The sequence below is a fragment of the Hippocampus bargibanti genome, linkage group LG01, assembly GCF_051943395.1.
Source record: "Hippocampus bargibanti isolate YZ-2025 linkage group LG01, ASM5194339v1, whole genome shotgun sequence".
Taxonomy (NCBI): Eukaryota; Metazoa; Chordata; class Actinopteri; order Syngnathiformes; family Syngnathidae; genus Hippocampus; species Hippocampus bargibanti.
Genome location: NC_142734.1, coordinates 32,279,936 through 32,305,194, shown reverse-complemented (window position 1 = coordinate 32,305,194; position 25,259 = coordinate 32,279,936). Strand labels below are relative to the sequence as shown.

The window sequence follows — 25,259 nt, the reverse complement described above, 5'->3', positions numbered from 1 at the left end:
TTTTTTTTGTCCCGAACGTATTACATCACATCCACATCTTTTAAATTTGAGGAAATAAACATGATAAAGGACATCTTTCATGGCGTGACACGGCTCTCAGACCAATAAGTAAAACGTTTGTAATCAGTATTTGTTTTCATAGTCTTCGTAACAGACACTGTACTAATACCGTTTGTATGACTGACACTGAGATTAATTTCGCTTTTTAATTTTTATCGCGAGAAGTCTCGCCATCATCATGAACGCTGTTTCCTGACTGTTGTTTTGTTTTTTTTTTTTGAGGGGGCGGAGCGAAACGTCACTTTTTCATTTGTTTTAGTTTGCATGAGCAGGGTTTTCATCGTTTGTGTGACGGTATGAATTTGAACGTGTAATTGCTTCCCGTTTTTTTCCCCCGTTTTGTACTTCGTATTTATATATTTTTTAAGATTATTGCAGCATTTAGTTGGCTATATTTTAAAGCCTCGCTGTGGGGGAATGCCATTTGACACCACGAAAGAAAAGTGCGCTTGGAACCACTTGCAGTCATTGCAATTGCATTCTTTAGTTACGTAACTAAAGTGCAACGTGTCATACATTTCCACAGAATAGAGGTATTCAGACCAACAGGACGGTGGTGGTGGGGTAGCATAGATGGGGGTTGTATATATGTTGTGCAGTGTCCGGAGTTCATGGCTGTTCCCCACCCTCCTGCCCTCACGTGTGCTTTTGTGTGCTTTGGTCTCCCTCACTGTGGCATGTGAACTCTTATAAGCTTGAACTAAAAAAGCCTCCCAACTAACGTCTGTGTCCTTTCACGGGGAGGAAAGTAGGGGAAATTGAAGGCACACTCAGGATAAAAAAGTCAAAGTCTTCACCACCCCCCATTAATCCCCAAACTTGTTTTGAGATGAATGACATTGAGCAAAATGACCATTCCGACAACGGGCCCTATCGTGCTGTGGCTCTGGATGAGGCCCAGTTAGAGGTCATTGGGCAGCGAGTTGACACGTCCTTGTCCTTCTCGGAGAGGGTAAAGAAGCAATGCCGGTGAGTCAAATGTGGACATGTTCACTGGATACTCTCAACTTTGGTCAACATCTCAATCTGTTTTTGTTTGTTTGTGGATTTGCATTGCATTCAGGTGTTCAGTCCCCAGGTTAAAGAGAACTCTGCTGGGTTTGTTTCCCATCCTGTCATGGCTGCCTCGTTACTCCATCAGAGAAAATGCAGTGGGAGACTTGGTGTCGGGGCTTAGTGTGGGCGTAATGCATCTGCCACAAGGTGAGTAATGTTCAACAGATCAGAAAGTGTCATTGGTAAAATAAATATAAACCTGGCACCACGGCTCACTGGTGTTTCAGTTTCAAGGGTTGGGGTTCTAATTTCAGCCACCTGTGTGTAGTTTGCACGTTCTCTTTGTACTTATGTGGGTTTTCTTTGGGTACTCTGGCTCCCCAAGAGTCCAAAAATTCGGATTTTCAATTCAACTAGCATCTAAATTTTCCATTAATGGGAATGATAGTCTGGAAATAGTTGATGATTCGTGTTACGTTACATGCAAGTCACATCCCCTTCTCTTTCTTAAGCAGGTATGGCCAATGCCATGTTGGTTGGCGTACCCCCAGTTTTTGGCCTCTACACGTCTCTCTACCCGCTGATCATCTACTTCATATTTGGAACTTCCAGACATCTCTCCTTGGGTGACTGGCACATAGAATATCTTATGAATTATGGACATGCTCAACTACTATCTTTGTGACTACTTTATTTCCTATATATGATAGTTGTCCATGTAAAGCACTTTGTTACAGCTTCAGCTGTTGTTAAAACGCTATATAAATCAATATTTATAGTATTGTACTGATGAATAACTCTGGAAATGTGTGAAAATTATTATATGATAATGAGTGACTGGTTAGCACGACTGTCTCATAGTTAGTGTGAATGGTTGTTGTTTGCCTGCCCTGTGATTGGCCTGTGTGACCTCCGTGAGGATCAGCAGTTCGAATAATGGATGGTTGGATAAAATCTGGATTGATATGCTAAAAAGTATCTATTTTGAATGGTAATTGGTGATTGGCCTTGTCTTTTCATTAGCAACCTAGCCTGATGTGTGATGTCATCAAATCAGAATGACTAAAATGAATGCAATGTTTGCCAAATGGAAACTGAAAAAAAGCTAAATAAATATGTAAATAAAAAAATAATGCCAAACCGAGATAATAATAATAATAAATTGTATTTATAAGCGCCTTTCAAAACTCTCAAGGACACTTTGGAAGCACAGGATAAGAACAACAGTTTTTTATGCAGGTGAGCACATGCAAACTTCAACTCAGCTCAGCAAAAAGGTGTGTTTATGTTTCAGGAACTTTTGCCGTCCTGGCCATTATGATTGGGTCTGTCCCTGCCATTATGGAGTTGCCTAACGATGGTTCTGACATGGTGGAAGCTAAAGTAAACATAGCCGTCCAACTTACTTTGCTCTGCGGTCTCATACAGGTACACTTGCATGCATGCATTATGAATTGTTATCTATTAATCTATTTTCTGACACAAAGATGTCATGACTTCTTCACACATTCTTTTGTTAGAGCGCTACAGCTTATATGTTGGAGGTTTGAAATGCACAAGCAGTGATTGTGTATGTGTGTGTACTCCTCCAGCTCTTGCTGTATTTGCTACGCTGCGGGGACGTGTGCCGCTGGTTGTCCGATCCTCTCATCAGAGGCTACACTACAGGTGCCGCCCTGCATGTGGTGGCCATGCAGCTACCTCTCATGACGGGAATATCTGCTCAAAGACACACTGGACTGATGGCCTCCGCTTGGGTTGGTTGTCATAAGACACAAACACACACCCAAAAAATATGTACCATCATTTATTTTGTGGTATTCATTGATGGAGAACAAGGTTGTCTAATGATTTGGTCCAGAAGAAAATCCCATCACATCTGACTAGTTTATGCAGAAATTTGGCTAATATCTACACTTTGAATGACTCCAAATGGTACTCTAATCACGAAAAAAACATGTCTTTGGGAGGCCAAAAATTAACAAAAAATTATAAAGACATTTAAAAAAATGTTTATTGTGTCTGTGTTCAATGTCTTACTTTAACCCTCATCTTATATTAAGGGGTCCATTTTTCCCGTTTTCTCTTTGTGTTGAAAAATCACCCGATGAGATAGAAAATATGCTGTCTCTCTTTTCAAGTATGTTTATAACATCTCAGAAACAGTTGCTGCTGATGTCATGTATTACCTGTATTTAACTGTTTTGTGTGGATTTTTACATTCGAGTAAAAATGACCCTCAACATCATCATTGTGTTTTTTTTTTTTTACATATGAGGGTTAAGATGGAAAGTCTTATGAAAGCATCTCTAGTTGATGTCCTCTTTTCCCAGACTTTACACGATGTCCTGTGTGGAATGACCAGTGTCATACCAGGAACTCTGTCCGTCACTGTGGTTTCAACGGTGATACTCGTCGCGGGCAAAATGCTGAATAAACGTTTTAAAAGCAAGCTGCCGGTGGCCATACCCTGGGAAGTTATCCTGGTGAGCAACACAAGCAAACACTGATGTGAACCAATACCCCAATGACAAACTCATTGTACGAATAAAGTGCTCGTTAACGTAGATCAAATGCATGGAGAGTAAAAGAGCATGCGAATACCATTTTTATTCGCTCTTCAAAAGATATAATAATTAATAATTTTGGTTCGGACATTCGCAAACATCATAGGATTTCACAAATTAGATTTTCTTTCGCGGGCCAAATAAAAGGATGTGGCGGGCCAGATTAGGACCCCGGACCTTGACTTTGACACCTGTGATTTAAATGTTCCATTAAATTGCCATGCGTGCGTCTAGAATGTGGGAGGAAACTGGAATACCCTGACAAAACCCACACAGGCATGCGGAAACATGTAAATTGTCGACCTATTTTATCATATATTCTGCACCATAAAGCACTAAAAGCATTGCATTTTCTCAGGAGCCAACAGTGAGCGTTATAATCCGTCACACCTTATATATGTATCCATACTATTTCTTAGACGCATCAAATAGTGAGTATAGTTTTGCTTTTTTGAATGTTGCTGTTCTGAAGACCATTTTGTTTTTGGAAGCCTTTTACTGAGCAAGTTGCTTGTTCTGTAGCCACAAAGGGACACAAGTCTTCTTGTGCCGGTCCCAAACCCGGATAAATATAGAGGGTTGTGTCAGGAAGGGCATGCGACGTAAAAGCTTGGCATGCGACGTAAAAGCTTGGCATGCGACGTAAAAGCGTGGCTATTTTAAATGGAAATTCCCAAGCCTTTCGGTAACCTTTTCTATGTTTCATTCATCTGATGACCTCCTTAACTCTCAACTTCCACTTGAACTACTTTGAATCGTATGTGTAACCAATGTGTGTTCGATCTTTTTTTATACAGATTGTCCTGGGTACAGTGGTTTCAGTGCAGATGAATCTGGTTGGACAACACAGGGTCCAGGTGGTTGGAGATATTCCCTCTGGGTCAGTAGTATAGTCCTATTGTTGTTTATTTTGCTTCTATTGTCAATTCAGCATCCATCATTCCTAATGCTAGATGCTAATGCTATTGTTATTGTGAATTGACATGAATTATATAAACAAGATTAGCAAGAATGAATAGAAGCCATATGTTGACTGACCTATATTTTTTTGTCATCAAGTACAAGTGACTCATGTTTGTGTTCAATAGTCATTTAATAGAATTTTGTGATCAATCGACTAAAAATATAAATTATGAGTTTAAGTTTGGCATTGAATTGAAATGTCATTCAGTGGGTGTTTTCTGTTGTCGTTCTTCTGCAGACTGTCACCCCCTGCACTCCCCTCTCTCTCCATGGTCAGGGAACTGTTCGTTCCGGCTCTGTCGGTCGCTCTGGTGGGCTTCAGCTTCCTCTCGGCCATGGGCTCAGTATTTGCCCACAAACATGGTTACCACTTTGACTCCAGTCAGGTACAGTACTTCTAACACGGTTCTGCAAAAATCGAACGATAGTACATATTACTTACGGTAAGTGCTTTTGCTAAGTTCCTTGTCAAATATTTGAGGCAGCGCTATTTTGCCCACACTAGCTCAAAATCTGTGTGGGCTGATTTATCAACTTGATAAAATATAGACCTTCAAAATTATGTCTAGTAAATGGTTAGTGTCATTACTTCCAATGTGTATATTTTCTGTGGGGAAATTTGCAGTCCACAGCAGAAATTTGAAAAGGGATGTGGGGTGGGGGGTGAAAGGATAAAAAAACCCAAGATATTCTAAGCATAGTAAAAATGTCAGCAGACTGAGATGTATACTGTAAATGTACAACACTTTGTTCCTTCCTCCTTAGGACCTGCTGGCTCTGGGTTTGTGTAACTCCATCGGGGCCATGTTCCAATGTTTTGCTGTCAGTTGCTCCTTCTCACGCAGTATGGTTCAAGAAAGCATAGGTGTCAAATCACAGGTGGGTTTTTTTTCCCCTTCTGAAAGACTCCTCTGTTGAAAGGGCAGCGGGATACATTCTCGCCGAACACACTTTTAAAAAGCAAATCCTCACATGTCCTTCTACTTGCTAATTTGCGCTTTGGTTTTCAGATGTCAGGCCTGATATCAGCCCTGATGATTTTAACCATTTTGCTGAAAATTGGTCACCTCTTCGAGCAGCTGCCAAAGGTCAAAATCTATTCTGAATATCATTACAAGCTATTTTTTATTGCTGGAAAGCGTTTCCGGCAGTCGCCCATCCATATTCTGTTAAAAACAACATGCGTGTGTTCACTTTGGTTTATTTCATGCTACCAGGATAAATAGTGACACGCCAGGTCATTGTTAAGAAAAAAAACAGTGACAATCATCAAATAGAGAAATAAGCATTTATTCATCATGGAAGGGAATTTTTTTGGGGGAGGCCTTGCATCAAGAAATGATTGATATGATAAAAATTGTGCTGTTTGTTTCAGGCAGTTCTCGCCGTGATCATTGTGGTGAACCTGCAGGGTTTGCTGGCTCAGTTTCAAGATGTGGTTTTGTTGTGGAAGTCTGATCGATTTGACCTGGTACTACACACAGGCACAGGCACACACACACACACACACACACACACACACACACACACACACACACACACACACACACACACACACACACACACACACACACACACACACACACACACACACACACACTTATTGTTGCAATACTAGCCCTTGACTTTGTGACAGTGAACTTTTGACCTCTGCCCTGGTTTCTCACCACTCAAGCTTGTGTGGGTGGCATCACTAATTTCAACTCTCGTCCTAAATTTGGATCTGGGTCTGGCAGTGGCCATTGCCTTTTCTCTGCTTGTGCTCATCTACAGAACACAACGGTCAGTGGTTTTGTGACTTACTTGTGATATTACAGGAAGTGTGATTGACCAACATTTAACTCATTCACTCCCAGACATGTGCAAAAATGTGTACACTCCAGTGTCAGGGTTTTTGTCATTGTCACTAAAATTCCAGGACCCACAAAATATTGAGTTTTAGGACAACATAAACATTCATTGCAGCGTAAGAAACTTTTTCTTCAGACTCTTTTCTTCCATCAGGAAAAAAAAAAAGAGTTAATTCCTACATTATATGGGTCTGGAGTTACAGTATATGAGCATGAAGTTATGGCGGCTGTCCAAAATACAATGCAATACATACATATTGGTTTATACATTTATAGGATTTGAACAACAGCTGAGGCTGGAACAAAGCGCTAACATTGAAAAAAGGGAAATGCTGCCCCCTTGTGGAAGGGAAAATACATTGCCAATAGGTCTGGCCAGCGCTTTATAGGCACACCAGCAAGAAAAACCAAAACCCAAACAAATTCGCGAATGGCACTCTGTCATATTTTCAATTCCCGAATAAATTCAGTGAATGAGTTTATGATCACTGCGTTTTAAGCATGGCCCAATTTTGATTGTTTAATTTTTTTGGTTGTAATTTTTAAAAAATGTTCTTAAATATTTTTTCTTGTGGGGAGTGGATTTTTTTTGCGCTATGATTTGCATGCACACATTTGTAATTTGTCTATAAATGTGTATACAAGCAAAGGATGGTTGCAATTAACTCAGCTCAACTCACTAAGCTGCAGTTTGACAAATTGGTCACTCCAAATTGTAAATGTCGAATTAATGGAACTGTTCTTTGTTCGGGTCATTATTAATGAAGCAGGAATCAAAAGTAAGAACGAAAAGACTCTTTAATCTTTGGGACGACACAAAATGGAACTGCCTGCACCCAGAGGGGCAGGCTAGCCCGAGGGGAGAAGAGGAAGAAGAGCTGTTTGGGAGAGCTTTTGTAAAGACCGTCAGGACGTGACGTCATGACCAGAACTATCAGTATAAAACGGATGTCCGAGAAAATAAAACGATGTGTAACGGAATAAAAAGATGTTTAAAATGTCTTCGTATAGCGAATTGCCCTAACATTCTCAGTCTGCCATTTTAGCTTCTCTCTCTGTGTCGTCATCTGCAATGTGGTTGTGACTATTTCTCCCATTTCATTTCCCATTTATCTTCCAGCTCCTCCATTGCAGTCTTGGGTCAAATTCCTGGTACAGATTGTTACAGAGATGTGCAGCTCTACAATGAGGTTTTTTCAGAATTATTATTTATTGGTTTATATCTATTTTTATACATAAAAAACAAAAGACCTTTTAGTTTTATCTTTTAGCTCTACCCGTGGGTGAACACCATCTGAGATAATGGAGAAAATGTCAATTGATAGAAATAATTGGAATCAAAATGCAAAGCTAACAGAATGTTTGGGTCAACAAGTGGGCACCTAAAGTAGAGTAAATGGATGTTTCTGTATGTTAGCTCAAGTTTGCCACCCTCGTTCATGAGCAGCAAAGCATTCTATTGTTCTTTAACTCTTTCATGCAACCTGTCATCTGATAAGATGTCCACCGTCATAGCCGCTGTCCCTGAGATGGTTAAATGATGTACGTGTGTGGTTTTCACAGGCAAAGATTGTTCCAGGAGTGACCATAATCCTTTGTCCCAGTCCAATTTATTTCTCTAACTCTGAACTGATCTTCACTGAAATCACACAGGTGGAAAAAACAACTCACATACAGAGCAACACATGGTTATGCAATTCTCCAGCTTTTCCATTTTCTGTTCAGATTGTAAGTCGTGCTCAGAATGAGAACCCGGCAGGGGTCCATACCGCCGCCCAGTTGCCAACGCACGGCCACTCCTTGATTCTGGATCTCAGCTCAGTCAGCTTCATGGACAGCGTCGCCATGACGGCACTTTGCAAGGTGATTCATCTATTCTGTCATTATTCATCTTGGAAAAAGCACCATCGAGGTGCGAGATGGCGTGAGACCCGTGTTCTCACCATTGGTCACAAAAATACTTTAGTCATCGACTATTTGACTTTTCACTTATTTATGAGTATGAGTGGTGGAGCATGATTAAAACATTTTTGGATTTTAATTGGTGGAAATTAAAAGCAATTGTTTGCAATTTCTATTTCTATTTTTTAATTTTAATTTTAATTTAACGTAATTTTATTTTTTTAACGATGAGAAGATTTCTTCAGCCGTCATCTGTACTTCTTTGAAGGTGTCGGACGTTTCGCTTCTTATCCAAGAAACTTTGTCAGCAAACTAAAGTCTTACTGGTAGTTTAGGCTCTATATATATATCCCTATTGTCCAGACATGGAAGCGAAACGTCCGACACCTTCAAGAAGTACAGATGACGGCTGAAGAAACCTTTTCATTGATGGACCACTCCTGTACGACTGAGAGCTTACACACATTTAGTTTTTTATGTTTTTATTATTATTTAATTTTTAACATTTTTTATATAACCTGTATGTGTATTTATATGAATATAAATTTATATATTCCATAATTATCCCTTACTGCTTGTTCAGGAACATGTGAGAGCAGTGTGGGTTGCCAGTCAATTGGCACGATCTCAAAATAATCATCACCTCATATTTAATTAAGGAATAAATACTTGATTTTCCTCCCTAAAAGTTCTTTTTTCCCTTTTCAAAGTAAAATTCACAAAAGAGGACCTTCAAGCAACAACTTAAGGTTGTTCATTTTATTTAACGTGGAAGCGCCTTATTGTTTTTCTTCCCTTCAAATGCTCATCGCTTGTAAATGGGGCTACAGTTCAGCGGTCATGTGATCATGAAAATCTGAAACACACCCTGTTGATTGCGCATCGTCTTGCCCTTCACGGCTTGTTGAAGGAAATCTTAGTATTCCAACTTTATCACAGCTTTGACCTCACTCATAAGAAAAATCACAAAAACACCAATAATCCGACGAGCTTTGTAATAGATTTTGCTCAAAAGAAAAATCCAATCACAGTATACCCTCGAAGGCTTTTTTCTCATGTGTGTGTCCAACAGCTTGTGGAGAACTCAGAAGCCCGGGGAATCCGTGTTTTTCTGGCCTCGTGTCCGGGTCAGTTTTCTTGCAATTTTTTAAAATACGTATTCACCCTGACACACTGAGCTGTGCTCCTCTACGTGTCAATAGAGAGTCTTTTAAGCCAGCTCCGGTATCAAGGCTGCATACCCAACAGCCTGCCCTGCTCCTCCATCTTTCCATCGGTCCATCAGGCCTTTTGTCGTTGTGTCAGCTCTCTGCCTGTTCTTCTTGAGGTGCGTTTCATGCAACATTTGAACTTTTTGTGATTTTTTTTTTCAAAAAAATGATTCTGTGGGTAATCTTGTTGTACAAAAAGTTCAACAGTTAGAATCTAAACACAGCACACGAGAAAGCCAGAGAGAGAGAAAGTTAGTGAGAGAGGGCAAGAGACAGAGAGAGGACAAGAAACAGGGTGGGAGAGAGTTTCAAGAGAGAGAAGGTGAGAGAGCGACAGAGGTCAAGAGAGTGAGAGGGGGGGGGGCAAGAGAGTAATACAGAGAGGGGCGAGAGAGAGAGAGAGAGAGAGAGAGAGAGAGAGAGAGAGAGGGGCGAGAGTGAGATAGGATTTTTGGTTTGAATGAGTTTTGTTTTGTGATTTGTTTCTTCTCAGGAATTTACCTCAGATGCATGATAAACTTCAATGTACAACTTGGATGGATTCTTTTTTGTCCCGTACGTCTGTGTGCTCCATCTGAAAACTATGGCACTATGGTGGAAGTAGGAGCAACAACGATTGAAAATATGTCGCCCAAGCAGTGAGTCTCACAGTTTTACAATGAATGTGCCAAAGCCTATCATCTTCGGGCAGACAGCGGGGGACACACTGAACCAGTTGCGAGCCAATCGCAGGGCACACAGAGACCCACAACCTATCCAAACTCACACTCACACCTAGGGACAATTTTGACTGTCCAATCAGCCTCCTTTGTATTTCTTGGGGGGAATGTGGGAGGAAACAGGTGGCCCCGGAGCAAACCCACGCATGCACGAGGAGAGCATGCAAACTCCACACAGAAAGGCCATAGCTAGAATTAAACCTGATACCTCTGCACTGTGAAGTTGACGTGGTAAACAAATTTCCTGAAAATACAATATGATTGAGCAATTCCAATATGTCTGTTGGTGAATTAGTCATGTGACCAAAAAAAAGCAAAAGTGCGACTTCATTCAAGTGTTATCATTACACTGTCAAAGAGCACACATTTGCGAAATAATCCGTATAAATAACACATACATTAGGACTAACTGGTGAGGAAAACACTCCAAAATTGATTTAGTGCAGCCCATAATGTACTGTACACAGTCCAATGAAGTAAATTCCAATAACTTGCTTTAATAAGGCTATAAGAAGACTCAACTGTAAACATCGATATTTCAAAAGTGCTTATTAAGCTATCTGTTTTGAAAGCAATCTCGTTGCCATCATATTCCATGCGCTTGCAATGATTGGACAAGAAACAAGCCTGACTGCCCCGCCAACGACTAACTAATCTAATCTCTCACTGATACAAGATAGAACAAGAGCTCCAATTCAAAGACGGACTGTGAATGTGCTCATTCTTTTTCCCGGGCATAGGAAAAGTCAATGAAAACCTGTCTCGCTTGAATTGCACGGGGAGAAAAAAAAAAAAACAGATTCGAATGAACTCTTTGGGGCCGATTTTCACACAGCGAGGACGCATTTCTTACCAAGTGAATGCCACAGGACGGCATCCTGGGATCTAACAAGCTTTATTGTCTTCAGTCAAGTATCAATATCATCTGATTTCAAAACAAAGTGAAGACAACTTTTTAGGCTTGACATTTTTAGACACAGCAAGAAAGAACAAGGTAAGAATCACCCCTTTTGGTCTTAGTAAGTACGAAACCATGATGTGTATTTTTTAGGTCAACTATAAACGTTCTCGGTTGTAGTCATGGCGGAGAGGAGAGAACTCGTCAATAGGGTCCGCACAGAGATTGTGGATGAGCAAGCGTTGGAGAAAGTGCCTGGGACTTTGACACCAAAAATGTTTCTTTGTGATGAGTTCAAAAATTCACTCAGGTAAACTTTATTGTTCCTTATCCGTTGATTGTCAGGCACATACACAAAACACAGACAAACAGCGGAGGTCATGGAGAAAATCCCATGGGGGTTGTTCCCCTTCCTCTTTCGCTCCCATTACAGATATTAAAAGCACAACATTGCTTTTGACCCTGTTGTTTTCCCAAGCTGCTCTTGCAACGACTCGTGATGAACTGTCATGTTGTCACCCATGCGGATTCCCTCAAAAATGGTGACCGTTGTAATAGAGCGTGCCGAAAGACATCACCCGTAGCTACTTGTGTGTGTGTGTGTTTGTGTTTCTGTGTGTTTGTTTTGTTTGTTTCTGTGTGTGTGTTGTGTTTTTGTGTTCTGTGTGTGTGTCTTTGTGTGTGTGTGTGCCTGCGTGGTGCGTGTGTGTATATCTGTGTGCGTCTGTGTATATCTGGCTGCGTCTGTGTGTTTTTGTGTATTTTTTGTGTGCGCGCATGCGTGTGTCACTCTCAGGTCAAATCTTCGTGTCAGGTGTTCTGGTCCCGGGGTGAAAAGGTCCCTGTTGGGGAGCATCCCCGTTCTGTCGTGGTTGCCTCATTACGCTATCAAAGAAAACGCACTCGGTGACCTCATCTCTGGGATCAGTGTGGGCATCATGCAGCTGCCCCAAGGTGACATATGCCTACTTTATATCTTGCGGCATATGATGAATACATGTCAAGCTTGAACTTGTATTTTTATATAAACTGATGTTTTGGATATTTATTGCAGTTGAATTAAAGTTTAACAACGTAATTGATTGATATGGTGATTATTTTATTTTATTTGATTTTGCAAGGTATGGCCTATGCCTTGTTAGCGGGCGTTTCACCAGTTTTTGGCCTTTACTCCTCTTTCTACCCGGTCCTCATCTACTTCATCTTCGGCACATCCAAGCACATCTCAATAGGTTGGTAATTCACCAACTCAACATATTCTCGAAAATAATTAGTCACATCGTGTATTGAACACATATTTTACATAACGGAGTTCTTTTTGGGACATGTAACCAAAAAAGGTATAAGTACTGAAAGTTTGAAATGTGGTAGGAAACCGGAATACCCGGAGAAAACCCACACGGGCCCTGGGAGAACATGCAAACTCCACTTAGGGAGGCCGGTTCTGGAATCGAACCCCGTACCTCTGTACTGTGAAGTTAACCCGCCAACCAATGGACCACAAGGCGGCCTATCTTGACGAATGTACGATCTTTAGATTATACGTTACACTGTTCTCTCCTTCAGGAACATTTGCAGTGATTAGTGTGATGCTCGGCGGAGTGACGGAGCGATTAGCCCCAGACTCCAACTTCATTATATGGGACAATATGACCAACATGAGTGTCTTGGATGTCCTTGCTCGCGATGCTGAACGATTGCGAGTGGCCACCACAGTTACTTTCTTTGCGGGGGTATTTCAGGTGCAGTATTTGTTTTCACACCAAGTTATACCGAAGCCTGCCTTTATGAATTTTCTTTATCTTGTTTTTCCGCTCCATGTAGATCCTGCTCGGCTTCGTCCATTTTGGATTTGTGGTGACTTACCTCTCAGAACCGCTGGTCAGAGGTTACACCACGGGTGCTGCTATCCATGTTATTGTGTCCCAACTCAAATACACCTTTGGAATCAAGCCCTTGAGATATAGCGGACCGCTCTCCTTGATATATGTACGTGAGATAATTGCACTTTTAGATGTGTCCACCCCAGTGCCAGGGCTTATTTAGTAGAAAAGTGTGTCTTCTGGGGATCTGGAAACGGATTATTTTTTCATTTTTAATGGTTTCCTATGGGAAATGAATGTTTGGAAGACACACTTTTCACCTTGCACACACTTTCTGGGAACCAATTAAGTTCTTAAGCTGAGGTATCACTTTATTTTGTCATTTTGGATAAAAATGCAATGTGTTCTTCACATCTCACATGAAGCAAAACAATAACATACATTTGGATTAACTTTATTTATTTTCACCATTAAACTGAATATTATTCAAAGACAGCAATTTAATTTACATTGACCTTCTTACTAGAACCTGACTGTTCTGACCATTTTTTGTCGTACGATACATATGGTCATTTGGTCATCTACGAGCATGAATTTATGCCCATCCACAAAAACAACACAATTGTAAAATGTTTTTGAGTATCTTTACGTTTGCCATATCACGTCTACTTTATCTCTCCTTTACCGTTTTATTACAGACAGTGCTGGAGATATGTTATCTGATTCCACAGACCAACATCGGGACTCTGGTGGTTAGCATTGTCGCCATTTTTGGCCTTATCCTTGCCAAGGAGCTCAATTCATACTTGAGTAAAAAAATACCTGTCCCGATACCTGTGGAGTTGCTCGGCGTGAGTATGAAACCCTTCAAATCGCTTCACAGCCACAAATAGAGGAACATTCATTTCGGACTTTAGCAAGCATCATGGCACTTCACATGCTTGATTTGTTTTCATGGGCCGAGTAAAATGATGTGTCGGGCCAGATTTGGCCCCTGGGCCTTGACTTTGATAGCTGGGCTCTAGTGGCTGCATAACAGCAACAGCAGCCACTATTTGCATTAGCCTTTATTAGTCTCACAGTGAAGAAATTTACATTTCACAGCAGCAAAGTTATGAATATAAGAGGAAAGGAAAGGAAGATGTAGAACAAAATACAGCGCTGCTGTAAAGGCAGCATTATTCAACATCATAAAAAGCATATTAAAACATATTTAGCTTCTATTCATTGCACCTAATTATGTGGTGCGCGCTGTATATGAAAACAGTTTTTAAAATAGGCCATTGATTGAAGCCTTATAGTGCAGAAAATATGGTACCTATGTATATTCCAGATCACCATAGCTACGTTGATATCCTGGCAAGTGAATTTACACGGAAAATATGAAGTGGATGTGGTTGGAGAAATTCCATCGGGGTGAGAAGAAACAAAGTTTTTAATTCATGTATAAATGCAGGTGATTTCTTTTCCTAGTTATTTTGTCTTTTGTTGAGCAGCCTCCAGCCACCCGTTTTGCCGACCATCTCGCTCTTCGGTCAGGTGATTGGGGACGCCTTCGCCCTGTCTGTGGTTGGCTACGGCATTTCCATTTCACTGGGAAGGATCTTTGCACTGAAATATGGATATAAAGTGGACAGTAACCAGGTAGGACACAAACGCCCGGATGTTCAAATGACCGGCAAGTAAGACAATCCGCTTTTATACTGAAAGGAACTGATAGCCTTGGGGCTCAGTAACTCCATTGGGGCAGTGTTCCAATGTATCGCCGTCAGCTGTTCCATGTCCCGCTCACTGGTGCAGGAGAGCACAGGAGGGAAGACTCAGGTGGGAAGCATCATTTTCATTTCACACTTATTCCATTTTCCGTTCCGATATTAGCTTTTAGTGATTAAAATGTCAGATTCCTTGATTCAGCGGTTGATGAATGTCAAACGTCACACGTGCAGTTGAGTTTTCCGCACCACACAATACAGTACCTCAAGCGATTAAAGGAGTAAACAGATGACTCCTGATCCAATTGATCATTTGAGTTGTGTCTTTCCTTAACGCAGGTCGCTGGTGCACTGTCAGCCGTCGTGATTCTTTTTATCATCCTGTGGATCGGGGCACTGTTTGAAGACCTACCCAAGGTGCGTCATGACAAAGACAACTATTCCCAGACATTTCTGTGAGATGTAGATCATCCATGCATTATCTACCTCTTACCCGAGGTCAGGTTGCGGGAAAAGCAGCTTCGATATGGAAGCCCGGACTTCTCTCCCCCCAGCCATTTCTTCTGGCGTAATCCGAGGTGTTCCCAGGTTAGCTGGGTGACATAGTCTCTCCAGCGTGTCCTGGGTCGTCCCTGGGGTCCTCTGCCACTGGGGCATGCCCAAAACACCTCACCAAGGAGGCCTACAGGAGGCATCCTAATCAGATGCCCTAGCCACCTAGCCCTGGCTCTTCTCAATGTGGAGAAGCAGATGCGGATCATCTTCAGAATAATTGATGACACTTATATACATACTGGACATACCAATAAACTGACTTAGTCATTCTCTCCCGTCCTTAATTTCCCAGCGCTCAAACTCGCAGCCAAAAGCCATGTTAGCGATTCGTTTTGACATTAAAAACAAATTCTAAATGAAGTCAAATGGGTAACTCATGACTTTTGCCCTGCGATTAGCTGTTAGCTGGCAACCGGTTCAGGGTGTCCCCTGCTGACGACCTGAAGACAACTGGGATAGGCTCCAGCACCCCCCGTGAGTATTGTGAGGACAAAACGGACTGGGAAATTGCTGGATGGATGGATAGATAGACAGATAGATGTTCTTTCTATCTATGAGAGCACTTGGGACACAGGTGATAAATCAACAACCTTCAAGTGTTGAGCCAGTCAGCACACACAACATGAGTCATGTGCGCAAGCTGGTCATTCTGTTGTTTTACAGTTTCACGGTACACGTTGGGAGAGACAAATGCAACCAATCTTGCATGTCCTTCTTTGTATTAATTTATGTATGCAGGTATTTGTCTTTATTTATTTCTTTTTATTTAATGACATTTTTATTTATGTATATCTTTATTTATGTATTTATCGATCTACTGTTTTTATGTAACTATTTATTTATTTATTTTTTACTCATGTATTCATTTATTTAGCTATTTTTTATGTCTTTATAACATTATTTATTTATGTATATATTTATTTAACTATTTATTTTTGTTTTTTCTTTCTGTATTCATTTATTTAGCTATTTATTGATTTAATCTTTATTTATATCTATACTTTTATTTGTTGATGTAGTTATGTATTTTTATCTATTTATTTAACTATTTATTTGTTTATTCAGTTTTTTATTTGTGTATTCATTTATTTAGCTATTTATTACTTTATTTATTGTATTGTATTTATATATGTATATCTTTATAACTTTATAGGATTATATATTTTTTATTTATCTAGCTATTTATTTATCTATTTGTTTTTATTTATGTATCCATTTGTTTTGCGATTTGTTTATCTCACTAATTATTTATTTGTTTATGTATTTGTTCATTCATATTTTTGTTTAGTCGTCTGTTTGTTTATTTCTTTCTCTTTACTTGTTTGTTGTTACTTGTTGTTTTCGAACATTCATGTTTTGTTTGTTTTTGAATGCAGGCAATGCTGGCTGCCATCGTCTATGTGAACCTACAAGGTATGATGAAGCAATTCATGGATGTACCTGCTCTGTGGAGGAGTAACAAAACAGACATGGTGAGTGCATTGGAGTGGATGCCATTTTATTTTTTTGCAGAAGAATGAATAGAAATTGAGCGCTGGCTGGACAGGTGGTGTCATTATCTTCCTGCACACCACTCAAATGTGAAATTAAAACACCTACTCAACTTTTTTTTTTCAACTGCCTCGTGCTGACATGTCTCCCGGTCAGAACTTTGGTTTAATGGTGCTTATTAGCGGGCTAAGTCTTCATCTATGACTTCTACATTAAACAAAAGTACTATCAGTGTCAAAGCCAATAGGTAAGCAGAACTGAATTGATATCACGGGTTATCTCAAAGTGTCAGGAATGATTGCTTTGAAAAATTGAGTTAGTTTGAGGAAGGAAAGGGTGGAGGGGGGGAAGGTTTCTCCCCTAAACTGTGCTTTGTTGCTTTACCCCAATCCATCATTTTTCCAGGTGATCTGGCTCGGCACTTTCCTACTCACCCTGCTGTTGAACCCTGACTTGGGACTGGCTGCCTCCATTGGCTTCTCAATGCTTACTGTCATTTTCCGAACACAGCTGTGAGTACTAAATCATTCTAGCAGTATCATCAGTTGTTTCTACAAAGCCCTTGTGAATGTAAACATGTGTTGGAGTTCATTCACATTGTCTTCTGTGTTTTTCCAGACCGAAATACTCCAAATTGGGACAGGTTCCTAACACGGAAATATACAAGCCTTTGGAGGATTACCCTCAGGTAAAAAATAAGATTTAAATTTGGGTTAAATTTGTGTGTGTTGTAAATACCTGCAGGGTGCAACCGTCTCACTCTTCATTTCATCATATTTTTGTTGACTACCCAGCCAACATGTGGCACATTTTTAGTTTCCGACTAATGGAATGCAAAGGTTACCTGCCACTACGCAAATGTGAATTTTTTTCAGCCATTCGTTCAGGATGAAACATGCTTTGTTCGTTCCTATCACATTTAGTCAACTTCACCCTGTTTTTCCTTATATAGTTGACAGTGGGCATTGCATTTTAAGTCTATTTTTTAGTTCAAGAAAAGAAGTCTTATTTTTCTACTTTTCTGGAAAAGCAGAAAGGAAAAGATTTGTCTACTTTTAGTCAACAAAAACTCAATATTTTAATACAATTTTAGTCAGGAGAAATGTTCCCACTTAATGTGTCCATGAACACACATTTTTATTCCTTCTTCAACAGTCGCAGCCTCCTTCGGGCACTGCGCCATATTTTGGATTGTTTTTGACCAAGGTTGTCAAACCCATTTTTGTGACAGGCCACATTTTATTTACCGTTTTTCCCTTGGCGTACTATTCGGAAGACATCAAGAATAGCATTTTTTTTCAACTATTCTTTTTAGTTGCTGTCATGGGAGGTTTAGCAACAATATAATAATAATCTTCTATCTTTCTGATTGAATATGTATGAAAATATGAATGTTGGTGAAGATTTTAGCAAGGATCAGGAAACTTTCGCAGACCACATAAAATAATGTGGTGGAACATATCTGGCCCTCACGCCATCAGTTTGACACTGTTGTTTTAAACTCTAAAACATTGTTTTTTTTGGTCAAACACCCTCTAAAATTTAGAGGGTGATTGACAAAAAAAACAAACGAGTTGAAACTAAATATAGAGGTTAATATGCACAATCTATCTATACTGGACTTACCGTATTTTCCGGTGTATAAGGTGTGCCAGAGTATAATGCGTATAATTCTATATAAGTTTTCCAAATATAAGGCACACCACATTATACGGCCCTACAGCAAAGGCTGGGTTTACGCACTGCTTCTTGTATAAGGTGAAATGGAGTCGGTGGCTACTGATAGTAGTTGCGAGACCTGTTTTGGCTCATTATTGCTTCACATATAAGGTGCACCTGCACATAAGGTGCACGGTCATCTTTTGAAGAAAATGAAGGCTTTTGAGTGCGCCTTACACACTGGAAAATATGGTATGTGTATGGATAATATTTAAGAAACAACTGAGATTGAAACATACAAGAAATTATAAAACGTGCATTTCACAATTTCTCTTTCGTGCTTAAGATGGAAACATCTGATTTGAACACATCCGTAGTTAGTGCAATCAGGATATAAATTTGACACTATGGTGTATCTGTACCGCTATGTCATAAATATGATAGGGGAAACACACAACAAATTATCTGAAGAAGCACTTCAGGTGACAAAGTACGTCTCCTTATCACAAGGTTGTTTCGGAGAATTAGCAGATCTTCATCAAAGCAAAAATGAGATTACACGCGGCGCTTCATTTGCTTTCAAGGCAGGCGGGAGGTGCCAGGTGTGGTGGCCCAGATTGTAAGGGGTCTTGCAGATGAGACATGGTGCACCTGCGAGTTTGCTCTATGGCTATTCTTCATGTAATGTGGTCATAATATTTTGACGTGTTTGTGGTAATGTATTAAGTAGATTTTATGGATTTATTTTGTAATCATCTGACTCCTGTTAGGTGAGAGAAGTGCCTGGCATTTTGATCTTCCGATCGTCTGCCACTCTCTACTTTGCCAATGCTGAGATGTATCAAGATGCACTGAACAAGATGGTGAGCGCACTCACCCACAAAAATTCAATCGCTAACATTGTTCAAAATGTCATCCAAGTCTTTCTTGCCAATCATTTTTGTATGGAAAAAGAAAACCACATGTCGGGGGGGGGGATGCTTGACAGGAGATTATCATTGAACATCCCATTTACATGTCAACTTGTCAGAAAGGCAAGATATGAGCCTTTTTTTCCTTTAGCATTTTGAGAGCACGAATCAGCTTTCACAAAACTGTCATTCTTTATAAGATGATTGGAGTTTTCTATTCAAAGAAAATCGCTGTTGCTCGCTGAGCAGCTGCTTGCAGGAAGGATTGATTGCTTTCAATGAGGAAGTCAATCTTTCTTGGTGCACAAATTCATCATTGGACGCTGGTTTCCAATATACAATGGACTGCACTTATTGCATAACATGTGATGCGTTAAAGACACAGATAGAAATGCTTCAAATTTCTATTGTGCACTTTAGTTGCAATTCATTAGATACTGTATGTCATGTGACACATTCTCCAACACTGAGTGTGTGTGGGTTGGTGGTCCTGAGTGATCAAAAAATCTGAATGAAGATATGGCAAAGCACCTCAAAATCAGCTCTGTTGTTGTTGTTGTTAATCCCCCTTATCAAATACTTTTACATTACAATCAGTGATGGGAAAAGACAAATGATTCCTGAACTTTGAAAATTATTCTTAAGTTTTTATGTACACAACATTAAACTCATTCACTGCCATTCCCAAATTTATTCGGGAGTTGAAAAGCATGACGTGGAGCGTCATTCCCCAATTTGTTCGGCTTTTGTTTTTTCTTGCGGTGGGGGTGCGTTTGAAGCTTTGGTCAGACCTCCGGGAATGTTTTTCCCTCCCACAAAGGGGCAGCATTAGCTGTTTCTACAGGCATCCCCACTTTCAATGTAGATAACTCTACAAGCAAGTAAGTTCAAAATAAACATTTTTTTCTGATGAAAGAGGAGAGTCTAAGGTTTATAACGCTGTCATGAATATTTATGTAGTCCTAAAACTCAATATTCTGTGGGTCCTGCAATTTGAATGAAAATAACAAAAACCCTGGCACTGAAGTGTACACATATTTGCATATCATCTGGCAGTGAATGAGTCCATGTATATTCTTTATTATATTTACTGAAAATATCAATATCAAGCCTTTTCCAATATATCAGTGTATAGTTTTTTTTTCACTCAGCTATCTGTAGTCAACATGTCCTTCATGTGCCTTTTACAGAGTACGGCGACTCCCTCCCACTTTGCAAAGTGCTTGGTTAATTGCAGACTCTTGAGCATCGGTGTGAATATGAGTATGACGTGCTGTTTTTGTGGATTGGAAACCAGAGTGCACCTCTCACCCGAAGATGGCATGTAGCTCATGGGCAAAACTAATGAGAACTCATTGTGAAGAAAATGATGTGCTTAATGTATTAAGTGTTTTTGATCAGTCCTACTGATTGATGAAATTTTGTGCAGAGGATTTCTGGCATGTGACAGCTCGATGAGTAGAATCTGCTATGAAACATGAATAGGTGGTGACGTGTCATTCATACAAACTACTGCACGGCCGAGAAATAAAAGTTGTTCTTACCGTGTGTAATTGTCTTCCGCTGTGCATTTCAGTCCGGCATTGACATTCCCAAAATCCTGTCAGCGAAGAAGAAAATTGAAGCCAAAAAGAAGTTCGAGGACCAAAAAGCCAAAAATGCTGCAAAAAACAACATGGTGGACATGGTAAGCCAAAATTTCTTTGTCACCTCACTCACATATCAAAGCAGATTGTCAAATTTGCAATGTATACCCATAGCCCAGTGTATTTGCACTTATTGAAAAAGGAATTTCAAAATTCCTTGCATTTGGATCCTTCTGCATACTCAGAAGCAACAGCTGGAGGAACACGGGAAGGATGTAGCCGCCATTCAGGTGGATCCTGAGCCTGACCCTGACCCTTCACTGCCCAGAGCCATCATCCTCGACCTTAGCCCTGTCAACTTTTTAGACACCGTGGCAGTCAAGACCTTGCATGGTGTAAGAAAATAACACAACATGCAATATCACTGATGTACAGAACGTGACAGGAGACCTGCGTGGATTTTCTCCGGGTATTCCGGTTTCCTCCCGCATTCCAAAAACCTGCCTGGCAGGTTAATGAATACTCTAGTCTTAATTGTGCCTCAGTGGGAAAAAGCATGGGTGGTTGTTTGTCTATGTGTTTGTCTATGTGTTTGTCTATGTGTGGCCTGCAAGTGGTTGGAAACAGGTTCAGGGTGTCCCCCTGCCTCCTGCATAAAGACAGCTGGGATAGGCTAAATGGATCAGAAGATGATGATGTTAATTTAAGTGATAGATGAATCTAGCAATGTCAGTAGTTCACTTTCCCTCAACCTGTTTTCTCTTTTTCAGATTGTAAAAGATTACGGTCAAGTTGGTGTGGGCGTGGTGCTTGCATCTTGTCAATGTAAATTCCCTGGCATGAAGCCAGCGACACATTGAAATGAACACTCAACCTTTTTAATTCCCATTTTTCTTTTGTTGTGTCACACTCCCTTGACTTGCTTCTTTCTCTTTCCAGCGGGCGTTGTAGATAATCTGCGCAAAGGCAAATTTTCCAACGACAAAGCGACATCTTGCCTCTTCGCTACTGTCCATGACGCTGTGCTTCACTTTCAATCTGAGAGAACGGTTGTCTCTGAGGTGAGGTAAAAAATAAAAAGAAATAAACAATGACACACAACTAAAAACTTGTTTCAGTCAGTGAATAAAATCTGATGAGAATTGACGTTTTAAACAGTGTATCTCATCTCACATAAACATGTTGAAGGACTCCATTTACAAAATCTAAATTCCTTCACTAGTGCCATCTAGACATGGATTTGTTCATTTGTTTTTTTTTCAAGTTATTATAATCTGGGGTTTTCTTTCATTAATTGAGGAATGGCAAACAATTTTGACCATCTGCGTTCAAGGTCACAACCCGATGGTTATCTGTTGACACTGTGCTCGCAAAGCAAGCTGCCCTTCACAGGAAACTTCTGTGGGCTGCAGATATCACTGCCTCAGGCTCGTGCTAGCGGCGATAATATGGAAGGATGTCAAACTAATCCTGAATGAACCAGAAAAAGAAAATAAGTTATTTGTGATCATATCAAAACCAGATGTCAGCATGTTGAATTGGTGACTGCATGTGTGCCATCATAAAAAATATATTTAAATCTCATCAATTAGGCGTTTTACCCAAATTCAGCATAACTGGGAATGAAGTGAGGCTACTGTTACACCAGAGGGGACACGATGCAATTGTCAGATTTGGACAAATTGCTTTTTGGTGTGTGTGTATCTAACAGAACAGTTGTTTTGTTTTACAGGGGATCGCAGCAACACATTTCTGAGAGCTGTGGATGATTTCATATATCATGAAGAAGTGAGGACTGCAAGAAGATTATACTCACTGGACTCTGTGGGACTGTTTTACACAGCACGACTCATTTAAAGGATTGTAACACAAAAGAAAGTAACAGAATACAGTGTGTGTGTGTGTGTGTGTATATATATATATATATATACAGTAAAGTCTCGTTATATCGGTTATATCGCTATCGGTTATATCGATAGTACTGCTTATTACTATTTCTATGAACGCAAGGAGAAAATTTACATGCCGCAGGATCGGATATATCGATAGTCCGGTTATATCGATATTTTTTCCGACTCCTGAGAATATCGATATAACGAGACTTTACTGTATATACTGTAGTCTGTATATAACATTGGTTATTCTTAGCTTTTTGCAGTGACATTGGTCACACTCGAAATACAAATGAGATTATGATTTTGCCCGCACCTACTGACATAAATTGAAAAAAAAAAAAAAAAATCATAGCCATTCAGGTAATTAAAAGGGAGTAATATCCCAGCAGTAGACTCATCTGCTTCTGGCCGCTCAAAAATGATATCACATTGTAAAGGAACCATCAGTATGCTCTGTGGAGTAAAAAAAACATTTCCAAAGTGTGAATAAAGTATTTGAATCTATTACCAGTGCATGCAAAATAGTGTAAATTTGAAGAGTATCTGTTCCAGGAAAGTCATTAATCGATGACATCACACTGCCCAGTGATGTCGCCACCTCAAACCCATGTGGTGATGCCACACCCTGTGTTTCTACAGCTGCTGTGACACAGTGACTGTCATCATCGGGGAAGGTCTCAGAAGGCCACTTTTGAACCCTCACACTGCTGGTTTATCTTCGCAGGAGGCGATTCAGTATGGTACATGTTAAAATAAACCAGATCGAACTGATTGTATTTTTTAAAATGGATCAATAATCGATAAATGGATTCCGGTAGTCCTTCGCCGTCTCGGGCTGATAGCCCAATTGAGTGTACGTCCACGTCAGTCATAGTGACAGAGCCTGATAACGCCTCGGAATGTATTGAAATACAAATAACCCATACAAGCCAAATTGAAGCAGAGGATTTGACAGATATTAAGGAGGTTTCCCTTCGCTTTGAAGAGCAATGGGGTAAGTCAGGATGGTACTAATGAGAGGGGGGGGACTAGTAACAATGCTGTAATCCACAAGTCCTCAGTTGCAGGGTAACAATTTGGTTCAGATAAAAAAAAAACTAATAAATATGCAAAGTAATAACGTTAATGATTGATCTAAATAGGGTATTCAATAATCTTGATTAACCAGTTTTTTTGGGGGGTGTTGTGAACAAGGACAGTAAGCTTCACTCAAAGCTATTGGGAGAGTTTACTTAATGTACTATTTGATTCTTTCGATTGACAGTAAAGAATGCAAAACTTTTGATTCACAAGCAAACATGTCCAGTCAAATCCTCACAGGGTGATCAAGTCGACCTAAATGAATGTTTTATTTTGTTATTGTTCATGTCTTTTGGTAGAATTAGATGCAGAAGAGGCAACTTCATTCACTATGTCAAGTTCTTCCAGTGTATCGGTGACATGGAATGTAAGAAACGAACTCCAACATGAAGAGATCCCTGTGTCCGATACACACGACTGCTCCAGATCTTTCACATCGCCACATAAAGAAACAGAAGTGGATGAAACTGAGAGTTCAATGTTCAACAAAGATCCCATTCATCAACCTGTCCAACAATCACATGGACAGATTGCATCGTCTGATATGGAGGACTTGGCCAAACCAGTACCAAATAAAACAGACATATCTGGACCAGGACCACCAACACTACAAGAAAAGACTCCAGTGTCTGATTTAAAGGATTTATTTTCTCCAGTGATATCACCACTCAAACATTCCGTTGTATCTGATATTGAGGATGTATCTGTATCTTTGACACAACCCCACGTCGAGTCTGATCCAGAAGATATGGCTGAACTAATTCCTTTACAAAATGCAGACATTATCGACTCTGATAAAGATATCACCAAATCCGTGACATCACAACAAATACAAACCTCTAAGCATAAAAAAGGTACAGATGGTCCAATACAATCTCCACAAGAAGAGAACATTGACTGTGATGTACGAGACCTATCTGGACCAATTCCATTACCAGAAGAAGAGATTGTACATCATCATACAGAAGACATTTTGGAACCAATTAATTTACTAAGTAGAGAGAACAGTGACTCTGGTACAACAGTCAACAGCAAATCACCACCTTTTCTACAAAACGAAACAATTGAAGATGTGAAAGCCACAACAGGACTAATAACATCACCACACAAAGTCACAGAGGAGTCTGAAACAAAAGATCTCGTGAGACCCTTTCCATCACCTCAAAAACACTCTGTAGAAACTACAGAGTGTGCTGTAGAACACACATGTGAATCAGTTACTTTACCACACGGAGACACACTTGACTCGGATACAGAAAACATCACTGGATCAATTACATCACAACAAACTGAGAGATGTGACCCCAAAATAGAAGACACACGTGGATCCATGCCATCACCACAAAAAGCAACTAACTCTGATGTACAATACATATCTTGC

General features: G+C 40.1%; 2 protein-coding genes across 8 annotated transcripts; both read left to right on the top strand.

Annotated features, from left to right (window-relative positions):
• The first annotated feature begins 296 nt into the window (after nt 1-296).
• Nucleotides 297-10,181, top strand: slc26a6.1 (solute carrier family 26 member 6, tandem duplicate 1). 3 transcript variants are annotated; one of them, XM_089011476.1, is made up of 18 exons: nt 297-1,029; nt 1,124-1,263; nt 1,572-1,682; nt 2,351-2,484; nt 2,649-2,813; nt 3,390-3,542; nt 4,421-4,503; nt 4,825-4,972; nt 5,352-5,465; nt 5,597-5,674; nt 5,962-6,057; nt 6,262-6,368; nt 7,557-7,626; nt 8,000-8,089; nt 8,162-8,299; nt 9,411-9,465; nt 9,541-9,665; nt 10,043-10,180. In XM_089011476.1, the coding sequence occupies exons 1-18, from the start codon at nt 890-892 to the stop codon at nt 10,061-10,063; spliced, it is 1,968 nt and encodes a 655-aa protein (XP_088867602.1). In that variant the 5' UTR covers nt 297-889; the 3' UTR covers nt 10,064-10,180. The 3 variants fall into 3 exon arrangements, with proteins under 3 accessions (XP_088867602.1, XP_088867593.1, XP_088867610.1); XM_089011467.1 differs by having other exon boundaries at nt 1,569-1,682; XM_089011484.1 differs by lacking the exons at nt 9,411-9,465; nt 9,541-9,665 and having other exon boundaries at nt 1,569-1,682; nt 10,043-10,181.
• Nucleotides 10,182-11,123: 942 nt separating this feature from the next.
• Nucleotides 11,124-23,305, top strand: slc26a6.2 (solute carrier family 26 member 6, tandem duplicate 2). Of its 5 annotated transcripts, none has more exons than XM_089011440.1 (20): nt 11,124-11,262; nt 11,320-11,476; nt 11,963-12,120; nt 12,288-12,398; nt 12,733-12,908; nt 12,991-13,155; nt 13,688-13,840; nt 14,323-14,405; nt 14,486-14,633; nt 14,700-14,813; nt 15,041-15,118; nt 16,633-16,728; nt 17,153-17,259; nt 17,366-17,435; nt 19,177-19,269; nt 20,894-21,004; nt 21,149-21,298; nt 21,674-21,728; nt 21,843-21,964; nt 22,636-23,305. In XM_089011440.1, exons 2-20 carry the CDS (start codon nt 11,349-11,351, stop codon nt 22,657-22,659), a joined length of 2,142 nt encoding a protein of 713 aa, XP_088867566.1. In that variant the 5' UTR covers nt 11,124-11,262; nt 11,320-11,348; the 3' UTR covers nt 22,660-23,305. The 5 variants fall into 5 exon arrangements, 3 of the variants coding, with proteins under 3 accessions (XP_088867566.1, XP_088867558.1, XP_088867581.1); XM_089011432.1 differs by having other exon boundaries at nt 11,125-11,262; nt 11,347-11,476; XR_016116833.1 differs by lacking the exons at nt 11,124-11,262; nt 21,674-21,728 and having other exon boundaries at nt 11,349-11,476.
• Nucleotides 23,306-25,259: the final 1,954 nt, after the last annotated feature.